The sequence below is a fragment of the Salmo trutta genome, chromosome 38, assembly GCF_901001165.1.
Source record: "Salmo trutta chromosome 38, fSalTru1.1, whole genome shotgun sequence".
NCBI classification, from domain to species: domain Eukaryota; kingdom Metazoa; phylum Chordata; class Actinopteri; order Salmoniformes; family Salmonidae; genus Salmo; species Salmo trutta.
In genome coordinates this window covers 538,941-553,300 of record NC_042994.1, presented here as the reverse complement: position 1 = coordinate 553,300, position 14,360 = coordinate 538,941, and the positions used below count along the sequence as shown (strand labels likewise).

The following is a 14,360-nucleotide window of genomic DNA, read 5'->3' as shown; positions in this document are numbered from 1 at the left end:
AGCTGGTGGTAACTGCCTTGCTCAAATTTGCAGATTTTTTCAGCTTGCCAGGTTGGGGATTTGAACCAGTAATGTTTCAGTTCCTGGCCCAACGTTCTTACCCACTATGATACCTGCCGATACCGCTGACACACTCCATATTACCAAACTATTATGATGATGTTATTTACACACCATCCATTCAAGGCTGTGATGATGGTGTGTTGTTATACTGCATCTCAAATGACACCATATTCCCTATAGTGTGCACTACTTTTGACTAGAGCCCAACCTGCTGCCCCTGATGGTTTGTATGTAGTTATTCACCAGCTATAGAGTGAGTTGTTGTTTATGTTTCTGAGACTGCAGGGTGGGAGATGCAACAATGGCCTTGAGAACAACAGGAAGTGTGTTGGTGGTCTTTCTCTGGTCTGTAGCAGGTATGGTCTCATTCTTATCTTTTAGTTGCTCTGTTTAATAATCTACAGACATTTATAAAAGGTTAAGAATCATAATGTTATTCTGGTGTGTTCTGTTTGGAGTCTCCACTTCACTTAAATAGTTATCTTTCACACCTCACTGAGTGATGATTTTCTTTGGTTTCCATTCACACTCAGCAACTACAGCAACAAAGTGTGGTCAAACCCTACCTTCAGTGTGAGCCAACAGACCTTGTCTTCATTCTGATACCATTGTGTTGTGTGACTGTGTTTCAGTGGTACTGGGGCAGAATGGCTGGAGTGTGACCTACACCACTCAGAGTATGTGTACCTTGGAGGGGTCAACAGTGGAGCTGACCTGCTCTTACATATATCCCAGAGGTACAGTCACATCAACCTTCTGGTTCACTAAAATGGAGACTGGTGTAGAACCTGAAGATATAGGTCAGGACCCAGAGTATGCAGGTCGTCTGGAGTATCATGGGGATAAGAAGAATGGTCACAACCTGAGGATCACAGACCTGAGAGAGAAAGACTCAGCTACGTACAAGTTCAGATTTATAACAGATCAGCCTGGAGGGAGATATTATGGCGATCCTGGAGTCACTCTGTCTGTAACAGGTACAGTAACATGCTTTATACTGCTAGTCTGTTCAATTAATATCTACTGTCCATTTAGGTCTAGAAATTGGATTTGTATATATGAAACAGATTTAAGAATTAAATGTGTTTGAGAATGTCTTGCATCATGTGTCGTGTCTTTGGCTATGCCGGATTAATTGGTATGACATGCTATTCTATAAAATCCTTTCTCTGTAATTAATATTACCTGATTAAGCTAATCATGTAAATGTAATTAACTAGAAAGTCGGGGCACCACGGAAGAACGTTTATAGAGCCGTTATCTTCCGAATAAACTCTTAAAATACTTAGTAATATTTTACATCGATAGCCGTCATCTTAATCATCTTATTTTCAGTCTCATAATGAAAGTTGTAAATTCTTGGTTATCTTCACGAACCCTGGCTAACAAGTTGAATCAGCAATACAAAATTGGGTTTAATTATTTATTTACTAAATACCTAAACTAATCACGCAGAATTACATATACACAGAATACAAATGATGTCATACAGAAAACGTCCCTGGTGGACGGAGCCGACGTTTGTTACACAAAGGAAGGGGGTTGGCTTAAATGAAAGAGCGGGAAGACTTAGGAACAAAGAAACAGCAGCTATGCTATCGTAAATACATTATGTTATGCATTCTAAATTACCGCCCATTTGGAAAAGGAAAATGCAATAAATATTTACTCTGAGCTGCGCTTCGGTAGATTGGTCGTAGATGCTGGCCGGGTTGGCCAACAGATCTTCCTGTCCTCGGAAGAATGTCAATGTTGGTAAAGTGGATACGTGGTGGTATCTTCGTCTGTGGTTGTTAGACTGGATCCGTCGTTCGTCCTTTCCTAGCCCACGTCTACAGCGGTCGCTGCTAACTCAACGGCTAGGAAGTATCACTTCTGTAGTGAATAAGCTCAAAGTTCATACCATTCGCCACCAAAGCTCATGCCGAGGTTGGCTTAGTTCTGTACTTGACATGTGTGTCCTTATTACGCAGAGGCTGCAGACCTCACGTAGTGGATCCCTGGTTACATTGTGTCATTGTCTTATATAGTGGCGTGGGGAGGAGGGTGTGTTTCATCGTTTATAACCCCTTTCTCTTCACAGGGGCGGGCCACTGATTAAGCAGGGCACTTTCTTATGAAAACCCAATTCTCTCATTTGGAAGCTAAAAGTAAATGTAATCTAACAAACAATTTCAATATCAAACATTTCAATTGCTTAACAATTCCATGTGACTCTGATAACTAGAGGGTGTATACTTTCCCAGGTACAGTTTATGTCGTCCTGTCATCAGTCATAATGTCTCAGATGACAACCGAACTGACATCCATACTCATTAAGTTCCAAAGCATATTTTCAACTGGATTTATTACCAAAATATGGTTCCTTTCCCCCATTTGTTTGATGTTCCCAGACTCTCTATATTTAACAAAGCTATTCAACAGTCCTTCAGTAGGGTCAGAAAGAGAGGGGAAGGGAGAAAGGTATTAATGGGGGGGTCATAAACCTTACCCACAGGCCAACGTCATGACACATGTGACTAAACTATAGAACAGGTGATTCAGGGTTTTAATGTGTTTATCTACTCCAGCTCTGCAGGTGAAGGTGACACCAACACGGTCGGCAACGTCGAAGACACTGACCTGTAGCACCACCTGTACTCTGACTGGTAACCCCACCTACATCTGGTACAAGAATGGACAGTCTCTTTATTGGCCCACTTTCCAACAATACACTTTCCGGACTTCTGAAACAGAGAGTTACTCCTGTGCTGTTAAAGGCCATGAGGATCTCCACTCTCCGGCAGTGTGTGAGTGTTTATTTAATTAATCATTGAAAATACTGTTTAACCTGTGTGTGTTGGTTTCACTATGAGAACTTTTAGTATTTCTAGAAAGAACTGAGAATATAATCCAGTTGACCTCTTGTTATGTCACTGTGTTTCAGGTGTTCAGGGTCAGAGCTGCAACAGAGTGACTTACACCAAGAGGAGAATCTGTGTCTTGAAGGGGTCAACAGTGGACATATCCTGTACTTATGTTGGTTATTATTCCACCACATCAACATTCTGGTTTAGAAGTGATAAGTCGACCCCTGAAGGCCTAACCAGAGACCCAGGGTATGCAGGTCGTGTGAAGTACACTGGAACATATAAAGGTCCCTTCACCCTGAGAATCACAGATCTGAGAGAGGAGGACTCAGCTGAGTATCGCTTCACTTTTAAAACATACAACTTTGAATGGGGTCATAGTTTCCCAGGAACAACTCTGACTGTCACAGGTAATACTACACTGTATGATACAACTGTATATCATTGAATTACAGGAGAAAATAAATGAACCATCCTGTTAACACAGAGGTGTATGTGGTTTTATACATATTGTTTCAGGTCTGCAGGTGAAGGTGACTCCTGCTGCAGAGGGACAGAAGACACTGACCTGTATCACCACCTGTACTCTGACTGACAACCCCACCTACATCTGGTACAAGAACGGACAACTACTAGATGAGCCCACTTCCCAACAGTACTCTAGTAATATGCTGGTGGTCTGGGATTCTTCTGTGAACATTTACTCCTGTGCTGTTGAAGGTCAAGAGGGTCTCCACTCTCCTGTAGTTTGTGAGTATGAATTAAACTACTATTCTACTTAGGAAGTATCAATCATTTAATATCAATGAGAAGGGTAATACTTCAATATTCATCATTATATAGAAATTACAGACAATGTCATAGATGTATGTACTCTGACTGTCACAGGTAACACTGCACAGCACATTATACAGTTTTGAAGAGTCATGAAATGAATCATTAATTCTAAATGATGTTCTCTGTTTTTACTCCCCTTTAATTCAGGTTTTCAGGTGAAGGTGACTCCTCAACAGTATTCAAAGTATAAGACACTGACCTGTAGCACCACCTGTGTTCTGACTGGTAACCCCACCTACATCTGGTACAAGAACGGACAGATAGTAACTGACAACACTTCCCCCTATTCAGTCTACCCTAATGCTAAGGACAGTTACTCTTGTGCTGTAAAAGGCCAAGAGTATCTCCACTCTCCTGCAGTGTGTGAGTGTTTATTTAATTAATCATTGAAAATACTGTTTAACCTGTGTGTGTGTTGGTTTCACTATGAGAATTTCTAGTATTTCTAGATAGAACTGAGAATACAATCTAGTTGTCCTCGTGTTATGTCACTGTGTTTCAGGTGTTCAGGGTCAGAGCTGCAACAGAGTGACTTACACCAAAAGGAGAATCTGTGTCTTGAAGGGGTCAACAGTGGACATATCCTGTACTTATATTAGTTATTATTCCACCACATCATCATTCTGGTTTAGAAGTGATAAGTCGACCCCTGAAGACCTAACCACAGACCCAGGGTATACAGGTCGTGTGAAGTACACTGACAAAAAGACATGGAGAAATAAAGGTCCCTTCACCCTGAGAATCTCAGATCTGAGAGAGGACTCTGCTGAGTATCGCTTCACTTTTAAAACAGACAACTTTGAATGGGGTCATAGTTTCCCAGGAACAACTCTGTCTGTCACAGGTAATACTACACTGTATGATACAACTGTAAATCATATTGAATTACAGGAGAAAATAAATGAACCATCCTGTTAACACAGAGGTGTATGTGGTTTTATACATATTGTTTCAGGTCTGCAGGTGAAGGTGACTCCTGCTGCAGAGGGACAGAAGACACTGACCTGTAGCACCACCTGTACTCTGACTGACAACCCCACCTACATCTGGTACAAGAATGGACAGAATGTACAAGATAACTCCCCCCCCATGTACTCCATCATCAGTGAGGATGCAGACAGCTACTACTGTGCTGTAAAAGGCCACAATGGTCTCAGCTCTCCTGCAGTGTGTGAGTACAGTGCAATAGTACAGTATTCTACTCAGCAAGTATCATGCATTCAGGCAAAAGAGAAAGGTCTTACTTTATCAATCATTACAGAACAAAAATATATATTTTTACTATTGTTAATATGAATTTGATAAAATGTTTGGTCTTTTACATCAGATAAACCAAAGACCACAGTGTCAGTCAGTCCCTCTGGTGAAATAGTGGAGGGCAGTTCAGTGACTCTAACCTGCAGCAGTGATGCCAACCCACCTGTGCAGAGTTACACCTGGTGGTACAAGAAGAATGGAGGTGACTATCAGAGTATGACAGGACCACAGCATGTCTTCAATCAAATCCAGTCATCTGACAGTGGAGAGTACTACTGTGAGGCCCAGAATGAGATGGGGACAGACAGGTCTAGCACCATAAACATGGATGTGAAATGTGAGTGAAGTACAGCTCAGTGTTTGAATGATAAGGTTGCAAAACAATTGTAATTAAATGCATTAGTCTCCAAGATGCATAACATCTCCAAATGTGTTTTTATTAACGTTTTGTGTAAGTTAGAATTTTAGATAGTTCTCTGATATTAACATATCATTTATTTTGACATGACATATAATTTGTAAATATACTACTGTCGTAAATATACTACTGTCCTACCCCTCTGACAAATGCTCCTTTACCAGATGACCCAAAGAGCACCTCAGTGTCAGTAAGTCCCTCTGGTGAAATAGTGGAGGGCAGTTCAGTGACTCTGACCTGCAGCAGTGATGCCAACCCACCTGTGGACAAATACACCTGGTACAAGAAGAATGGAGCTTCACTGACAGGATCTGAAAAGACATACAATTTCACAACCATCAGCTCTGAGGACAGAGGAGAATACTACTGTGGGGCTGAGAATAAATATGGACATCTCAACTCTTCTTCTGTGTCTGTGGACATTCAGTGTTAGTACACCTAACCATCTTTTGATCAGAGGATCACATTTAAATTCATATTTCAATAACAAGTAAAACACTATTTAAAACACTGTTGTAACATATTGTCCACCAGATGGCCCAAAGAACATCTCAGTGTCAGTCAGTCCCTCTGGTGAATTAGTGGAGGGCAGTTCAGTGACTCTGACCTGCAGCAGTGATGCCAACCCACCTGTGGACAAATACACCTGGTACTTTCAAAATAAGACTTTTCAAAATGGATTTGGACAGATGTACAACATAAGTAAGTTCAAGTCTAAGGACAATGGACATTACCACTGTGAGGCCCAGAATGGAAGAGGATCTAGGAACTCTACAACTCTGATGATCAGTTTACCAGGTGAACCTTCATCTTCAATACCTCAATACAAAATTACATTTAAATCTGATATTAATAATTATACTTTGGCTTATCATACTTTGTTTTAGAATTATATATACTTTGAGATTAGATCAGTTAACAAATATTGTACTATTGTACTCATATCATCCATATTTTATTATAGGGAAACAGACCTCAGTTATGACTGCAGCTGTAGGAATCATAGTGGTTGTTCTGGTTCTCATCCTCTGTCTCTCTGGACTCATGTGGTTCAGGTGAGTGATCTTTTAAATATTATTTCACTCTAACACTTTTTTATTAACTTATTTTGTTCATTGATTCATTCAATAATAAATGTATGAATGTACAAACCAGGAAGAAGGCCTCCAAATCCACCTCTGACACAAGAGCCACATCAGAGAATGTACAGGTGAGTCTGTTACAATCAGATTATTTGTATTGCTTTGTGGAACATTTCTACTCATCATGTTGTCTGTCCTCTTCCCATCAGGGAGACTCTAGTCCAGTGTATGACAACATCTCAGGCATGGCCATGGCCCCTACTGCAACACAGACAGCAGCCACCGTCGTCCAGGATGACGTTCACTACGCCAGCGTCCACTTCTCTCGCTTCAAAATCCAGGAAGTGCCTCTGTACTCCACCGTCCAGCTGCCTCAACCCCAGAAACAGGACGAGGATGTCCAGTACGATGCTGTGAAATTCAACTGCCCCAGTTATGCCAACCGGTGAGCATATTCTGCCATTACAGCAAGAGTCAATTCTAGAACATTGTGAATACACCACATTAAAGGAGAAATATGCTTTTTTACAACCAAATTTCTATTTTGTATCTAAATGCCATGTTATAGAAAGGTCCAGAAAAACTTTTTTTGTGATTTCACTTGTTTTAGAGAAACTTACACCATCCAGAAATTCACTTCCTCATCCTCGTTGTGCAGTACGGAGGCTCTGAAAAAAGATGAACTGCTCCAAAAACACCAAAATACTGTCTTTTAGAAACAGAAAGCCCTCAGTATAGTGATGCAGGACTTTAGATGTAACAGTTGTACATATGAAATTGTGTCATTCCAAACGTTATCCACAACGTTATATTCCATTTTGTGTGACTTGTGCTGTTTCCCCGTCCAACTGTTCTATTCTCTGTGTAGTCTGCTGCTTGAACGGACGAGAGGCATCGTTCAAGTCTCAACAACATGGAACATAACGTTGCGGATTAAGTTCAGAATGACACAATTTCATGTGAACAACATCTAAAGACATGCATCACTATAGACTACTTAGAGCTTTTTTTGTTTCATATAGGATGTTTTGGGGTGTTTTTGGAGCCCACTTCCTGAACAACGAGGATGAGGAAGTGAATCGCTGGTTGGAGTTTCTCACAAACGAATGAAATCGCAAAAAAATATTGTGACCCTTCTATAACATATCTTTTACATATACTTTTTTTTAGATTTGGTTGTAAAGAAGCTAAATTCTTGATTACAGCTCATTCATATGCTGCTGCTTATTGGACGAGAAGACCATGATGTCCTTAATAAGTGAAATAGTTTACCCCTAGTGGCCACTAGTGATGGCATTTCCTTAAACTACAAAACCAGCAATGGAAATCTCAAGACAATTCCTGTCTATAATGAGAGAGTGCTGGTTTTGATTAACTGTTCTGTGTTCCAAATGGAGCCCTATTCCTTATTTAGTGTACTACTTTTCACCAGAACCATGTAGGCCTTGGTCAAAGTAATGCACTGTAAAGAGTATAAGAAGGTTTTTTTGGGGATGCAGATTCTGTTTAATTTCTGTTTCTCTCTCTTCAGACCCACGGCAGCACAAACAGCTGACGAGGACTCCTATGTTCTCTACAGTACAGTCAACAAACCCAGAACCAAGAAGATCTGAACATTACAAACCCAGAACCAAGAAGACCTGAACACAACAAATCCATATGCAAGAAGACCTGAAAATTACAAACCCAGAACCAAGAAGACCTGAACACAACAAACCCAGAACCAAGAAGACCTGAACACAACAAGTTTGACAGAAACCCTGTATATCTGGACCTGTATAGTCAAACTAAGTGTTATAATAATGTATCATAAGATATGGCATTTAGAAAATGCTTTCATCCAAAGCGACTTATAATTATGTGGGAATGCATTTTTCATACCGGTGGCCCCATTGGGAATGGAAACCATGCAGCATGCTCTACCAACTGAGCCACACAGGACTATTCAAACTTAGTTGGACTGCTGATCCAGGGTCAGTTTTGTCTGATAAACAATACTGTATTTGTCATCTTGCTCAGTTGTGCACCGGGGCCTCCCACTCCTCTTTCTATTCTGGTTAGAGCCAGTTTGCACTGTTCTGTGAAAGGAGTAGGACACAGCATTGTACGAGATCTTCAGTTTCTTGGCAATTTCTCGTATGGAATAGCCTTAATTTCTCAGAAAAAGAATAGACTGACGAGTTTCAGAAGAACGTCCTTTGTTTCTGGCCATTTTAAGCCTGTAATAGAACTCACAAATGCTGATGCTGCAGATACTCAACTAGTCTAAAGAAGGACAGTTTTATTGCTTCTTTAATCAGAACAACAGTTTTCAGCTGTGCTACTAATTGCAAAAGGGTTTTCTAATGATCAATTAGCCTAAACTTGGTTAACACAACGTGCCATTGGAACACAGGAGTGATGGTTGCGATAATGGGCCTCTGAACACCAATGTAGATATTCCATAACAAAATCTGCCGTTTCCAGCTACAATAGTCATTTACAACATTAGCAATGTCTACACTGTATTTCTGATCAATTTTGATGTTATTTTAATGAACAAAAAATGTGCTTTTCTTTCAAAAACAAGGACATTTCTAAGTGACTCCAAACTTTTGAACGGTAGTGTGTATATGTATATATATATATATATTATTCTTGTTTAAATTTTTCATTCAAAAAATAATATACACTTATAATAAAACTTACGAGATTATATATGAAGGCTAAGAACATTCTAAATATTTTTTAGTTACTTGTTGATGTTCGTTCTCTGGATTTATTCTATTCTGATTCTATTCTATTACGTTATACAGTACTGTACAATGATACACATAATATACAGTGCATTCAGAAAAGTCTTTAGACCCCTTGACTTTTTCCACATTTTCTTACGTTAAATAAATAAAAATCCTCATTAATCTACACACAATGCACCATAATGACAAATCAAAAACAGGTTTTTAGACATTTTTGTCAAATGTATTAAATATAAAAAACAAATACCTCATTTACATAAGTATTCAGACCCTTTGCTGTGAGACTTGAAATTGAGCTCCGGTGTATCCTGTTTCCATTGATCATTCTTGAGATGTTTCTACAACTTGACTGTAGTCCACCTGTGGTAAATTCAATTGATTGGACATGATTTGGAAAGGCCCACACCTGTCTATAAGGTCCCACAGTTGACCGTGCATTTCAGAGCAAAAACCAAGCCATGAGGTTGAAGGAATTGTGTGTTGAGCTCCGAGACATGTTACATGTTTATGTTACATAAAATCCAACTTTTTAAATTTTATATTAAGGCTAAGAACATTATAAATATGTTTGAATTACTTCTTGATGTTTGCTCTCAGTGTCACGGGCGGATAGAACAGTTTTAAGGGTGAGTCAAGCGCAGGAGACTGAGGTCCGTTGGAATAAACTTGATTTAATAAATCCAAGGGCAAAATCCATATACGGCTGGGAGCACAACAGTCAAAAAGACTAAAAGAAGCTCCGCTCAAAAGGCAGACGGGGCGCAGCCTGGCAACCCTACTGCCTATACAATAAGTAGTAAACCAAACTACATAACACCACTTTCACCACACGTAACAAAGAACAATCCCGCACGAATCCTAACTAAACACAGACAGACTAAATACACCCCCACTAATGACAGACACAAAACAGGTGCAATCAAAAAACAGACATAACTAACAGACACTGAAACACAGATCGGTGGCAGCTAGTAGGCCGGCGACGACGACCGCCGAGCACCGCCCGACCGAGGAGAGGCGCCACCTTCTGTGGACGTTGTGACACTCAGGAACAATACATTTCTTATATTCTGTTTATATTATATTCTATTACATTCTACAGAACTGTACTATTCTTGTATACCGTACTGTACTATTACATTCTACAGTCCTGTACTATTCTATTACATTCTACAGTCCTGTACTCTTCTATTACATTCTATAGTCCTGTACTATTCTATTACATTCTATAGTCCTGTACTATTCTATTACATTCTACAGTCCTGTACTATTCTATTACATTATACAGTACTGTACTATTCTATTACATTATACAGTACTGTACTATTGTCACGACTTCCACCGAAGTCGTTTCCTCTCCTTGTTCGGGCGGTGTTCGGCGGTCGGCGCCATCGTCGATCCACTTTTCATTTTCCATTTGTTTTGTCTTGTTTTCTTACACACCTGGTTTCCATTTCCCTCATTAATTGTTGTGTATTTAACCCTCTGATCCCCCCATGTCCTTGTGTGGAATTGTTTGTTTGTAAGTGCTTGTACTCTATGTTACTGGTGCACGTCAGGTTTTGTACCCATGTAGGTTATTTTTGTATTGCCGTGGGTTTTGTATTAAACTGCTCCGGCTATTACCTATTTCTGCTCTCCTGCGTCTGACTTCACTGCCACCAGTTCCGCAACGCTTACAACTATTCTGTTACATTATACAGTACTGTACTATTCTATGACGTTATACAGTACTGTACTATTCTATTACATTATACAGTACTGTACTGTTCTATTACAGTATATAGTACTGTACTATTCTATTACATTATACAGTCCTGTACTATTCTATTACATTCTACAGTCCTGTACTATTCTGTTACATTATACAGTACTGCACTATTCTATTGCTGTCACGAGCGGATAGAACTGTTTTAGAGTGAGTCAAGCGCAGGAGACTGAGGTCCGTTGGAACAAACTTGATTTAATAAATCCAAGGGCAAAATCCATATACGGCTGGGAGCACAACAGTCAAAAAGACTAAAAGAAGCTCCGCTCAAAAAGGCAGACGGGGCGCAGCCTGGCAACCCTACTGCCTATACAATAAGTAGTAAACCAAACTACATAACACCACTTTCACCACACGTAACAAAGAACAATCCCGCACGAATCCTAACTAAACACAGACAGACTAAATACACCCCCACTAATGACAAACACGAAACAGGTGCAATCAAAAAACAGACATAACTAATAGACACTGAAACACAGATCGGTGGCAGCTAGTAGGCCGGCGACGACGACCGCCGAGCGCCGCCCGACCGAGGAGATGTTTATATATGTTTACTTGGAATGTTCATATACATTTATTATAGGTTTTATGACAAAGTTATGGTAATATTTTGCCTCAGTGTCCTGATGCAATGTCTCTTGTCGCTTTTATAAAAACACAAAATACTGGAAACTATCAAGTGTGGATTGTGTTTAATAAACTGTTCAGATTAAACTTCATTGTCATTGTTTCACCTTGTTATAACAGTAACTTCAAAGTAGCTTTGAAAATCACACCTTTTGTACTGTACATACAGTAACTACAAATAAAACATTTACGTTGGTTTGCATAGCAATAGTGGTTTATTCACTTCCATCATTATATCATCATGTCAGTACAAAATATACACAGACACCTTCAGAAGGAGCAATATCCAGCACCTACAGTACACACACAACCAGTTACATTAAATATTACTTATTGTCATTTTTAAACACACATCATGCATACACTATAGATGCTGTAAAGAGGTCAATGGAACACAGACCGTGGGGGATATAAGAGGGACGCCGGATTGGTGCACAAACCTCTCTGGGCTAGGTGGGATGAAATCGTCCCACCTACGCAACAGCCAGTGTAATCCCGTGGCGCGATTTTCAAATACCTTAGAAATGCTATTACTTCAATTTCTCAAACATATGACTATTTTACACCATTTTAAAGACAAGACTCTCGTTAATCTAACCACACTGTCCGATTTCAAAAAGGCTTTACAACGAAAGCAAAACATTAGATTATGTCAGCAGAGTACCCAGCCAGAAATAATCAGACACCCATTTTTCAAGCTAGCATATAATGTCACAAAAACCCAGAAGACAGCTAAATGCAGCACTAACCTTTGATGATCTTCATCAGATGACACACCTAGGACATTATGTTATACAATACATGCATGTTTTGTTCAATCAAGTTCATATTTATATCAAAAACCAGCTTTTTACATTAGCATGTGACGTTCAGAACTAGCATACCCCCCGCAAACCTCCGGTGAATTTACTAAATTACTCACGATAAACGTTCACAAAAAACATAACAATTATTTTAAGAATTATAGATACAGAACTCCTTTGTGCAATCGAGATGTCCGATTTTAAAATAGCTTTTTGGTGAAAGCACATTTTGCAATATTCTGAGTACATAGCCCAGCCATCACGGCTAGCTATTTAGACACCCACCAAGTTTAGCCCTGACCAAACTCCGATTTACTATTACAAAAGTTTGATTACCTTTGATGTTCTTCGTCAGAATGCACTCCCAGGACTGCTACTTCAATAACAAATGTTGGTTTGGTCCAAAATAATCCATCGTTATATCCAAATAGCGGCGTTTTGTTCGTGCGTTCAAGACACTATCCAAAGTGTAAATAAGGGTCACGAGCATGGCGCAATTCGTGACCAAAAAATTCTAAATATTCCATTACCGTACTTCGAAGCATGTCAACCGCTGTTTAAAATCCATTTTTATGCCATTTTTCTCGTAAAAAAGCGATAATATTCCGACCGGGAATCTGCATTTAGGTAAACAGAGGAAAGAAAATAAAGCATTCGGTCGACTCGGGCACGCGCCTAAGCCCACAGTACTCTGACCAGCCACTATCGAAACGAGATAAAGTGTTTCAGCCAGAGCCTGCCTCGATATCCTTCAGCTTTTTCCCGGGCTCTGAGAGCCTATGGGAGCTGTAGGAAGTGTCACGTTATTGCAAAGATCCTCAGTCTTCAGTAAAAAGAGCCAAGATAAAACACAACTTGTCAGACAGGCCACTTCCTGCATGGAATCTTCTCAGGTTTTGGCCTGCCATATGAGTTCTGTTATACTCACAGACACCATTCAAACAGTTTTAGAAACGTTAGGGTGTTTTCTATCCAAATCTAAATTAATTATATGCATATTTTAGTTACTGGGCAGGAGTAGTAACCAGATTAAATCGGGTACGTTTTTTATCCAGCCATGTCAATACTGCCCCCTAGCCCTAACAGGTTACATATCTGATATAACAAAGTGGATATTCATCAATCCGCCGTGATTTATGTATTGTAAACAGGCCCACAATGTGGCAACTAAAGTTTGATTTGAATATATTTGGCTGTCTTTGCTGCATAATTTAGAAGTTGTCCCTTTTCAGGTTTAGAAGGAGTGACTAATAAATGCTAACTCACCTTCATATAAGCTGGTAGCATAGAGAGCATACAGAAATCGGTGGTGTAGTCAAAGTAGTTTTTAACTGTAATGTAGTTACAGGACGGCTCATAATAAAGGCTGGAACGGAGCAATTGGAATGGCATCAATCACATTCATGGTGTTTGATGCATTTGATACCATTCCAACTATTCCTCTTCGGCCATTACCACGAGCCCGTCCTCCCCAATTAATGTGCCACCAACCTCCAATGGTTGACATCCATACAAGTGTTAAACTCTGATTTTTACCACAACATAGTACACATCCTCTATACTGTAAATAAAAGCCTAAATATAGGTTCATTTTGCTGGGGGGCAATGAGGAGATTTGGGATCTTTCCCTCAAGCGTTTCCATGGCAATTCAATTGTTTCGGTCGAGTTCCATTGACCTCTTTACAGCATCTTTTCAATGCTTTGAGCCAAAGCTGAAGAGACTCCTCGTCCTTAGGAGGTGGCTGCAAATCAAAAGGCGCCTCACAACTGCACTCGCTCCTCAAAAAAGTTTGGGGGTCAAACACTCGTGCTCCATGAACAGCTTCCATTTCTGCCAATTACCGTGGCAACCCCTTACCCATAAAATGACCATTTTATGTTTGTAAAGTTGTGAGAAGCGATACTGAGTTAGTT

At 39.9% G+C, this 14,360-nt stretch overlaps 1 protein-coding gene across 1 annotated transcript; it reads left to right on the top strand.

Annotated features, from left to right (window-relative positions):
- The first annotated feature begins 364 nt into the window (after positions 1 to 364).
- On the top strand, positions 365 to 8,119 carry LOC115177899 (uncharacterized). The gene is made up of 12 exons (XM_029738894.1): positions 365 to 419; positions 696 to 1,040; positions 2,634 to 2,852; positions 2,990 to 3,322; positions 3,432 to 3,662; positions 3,897 to 4,112; positions 4,252 to 4,593; positions 4,705 to 4,920; positions 5,077 to 5,112; positions 5,589 to 5,614; positions 6,716 to 6,951; positions 8,038 to 8,119. Exons 1-12 carry the CDS (start codon positions 365 to 367, stop codon positions 8,117 to 8,119), a joined length of 2,337 nt encoding a protein of 778 aa, XP_029594754.1.
- Positions 8,120 to 14,360: the final 6,241 nt, after the last annotated feature.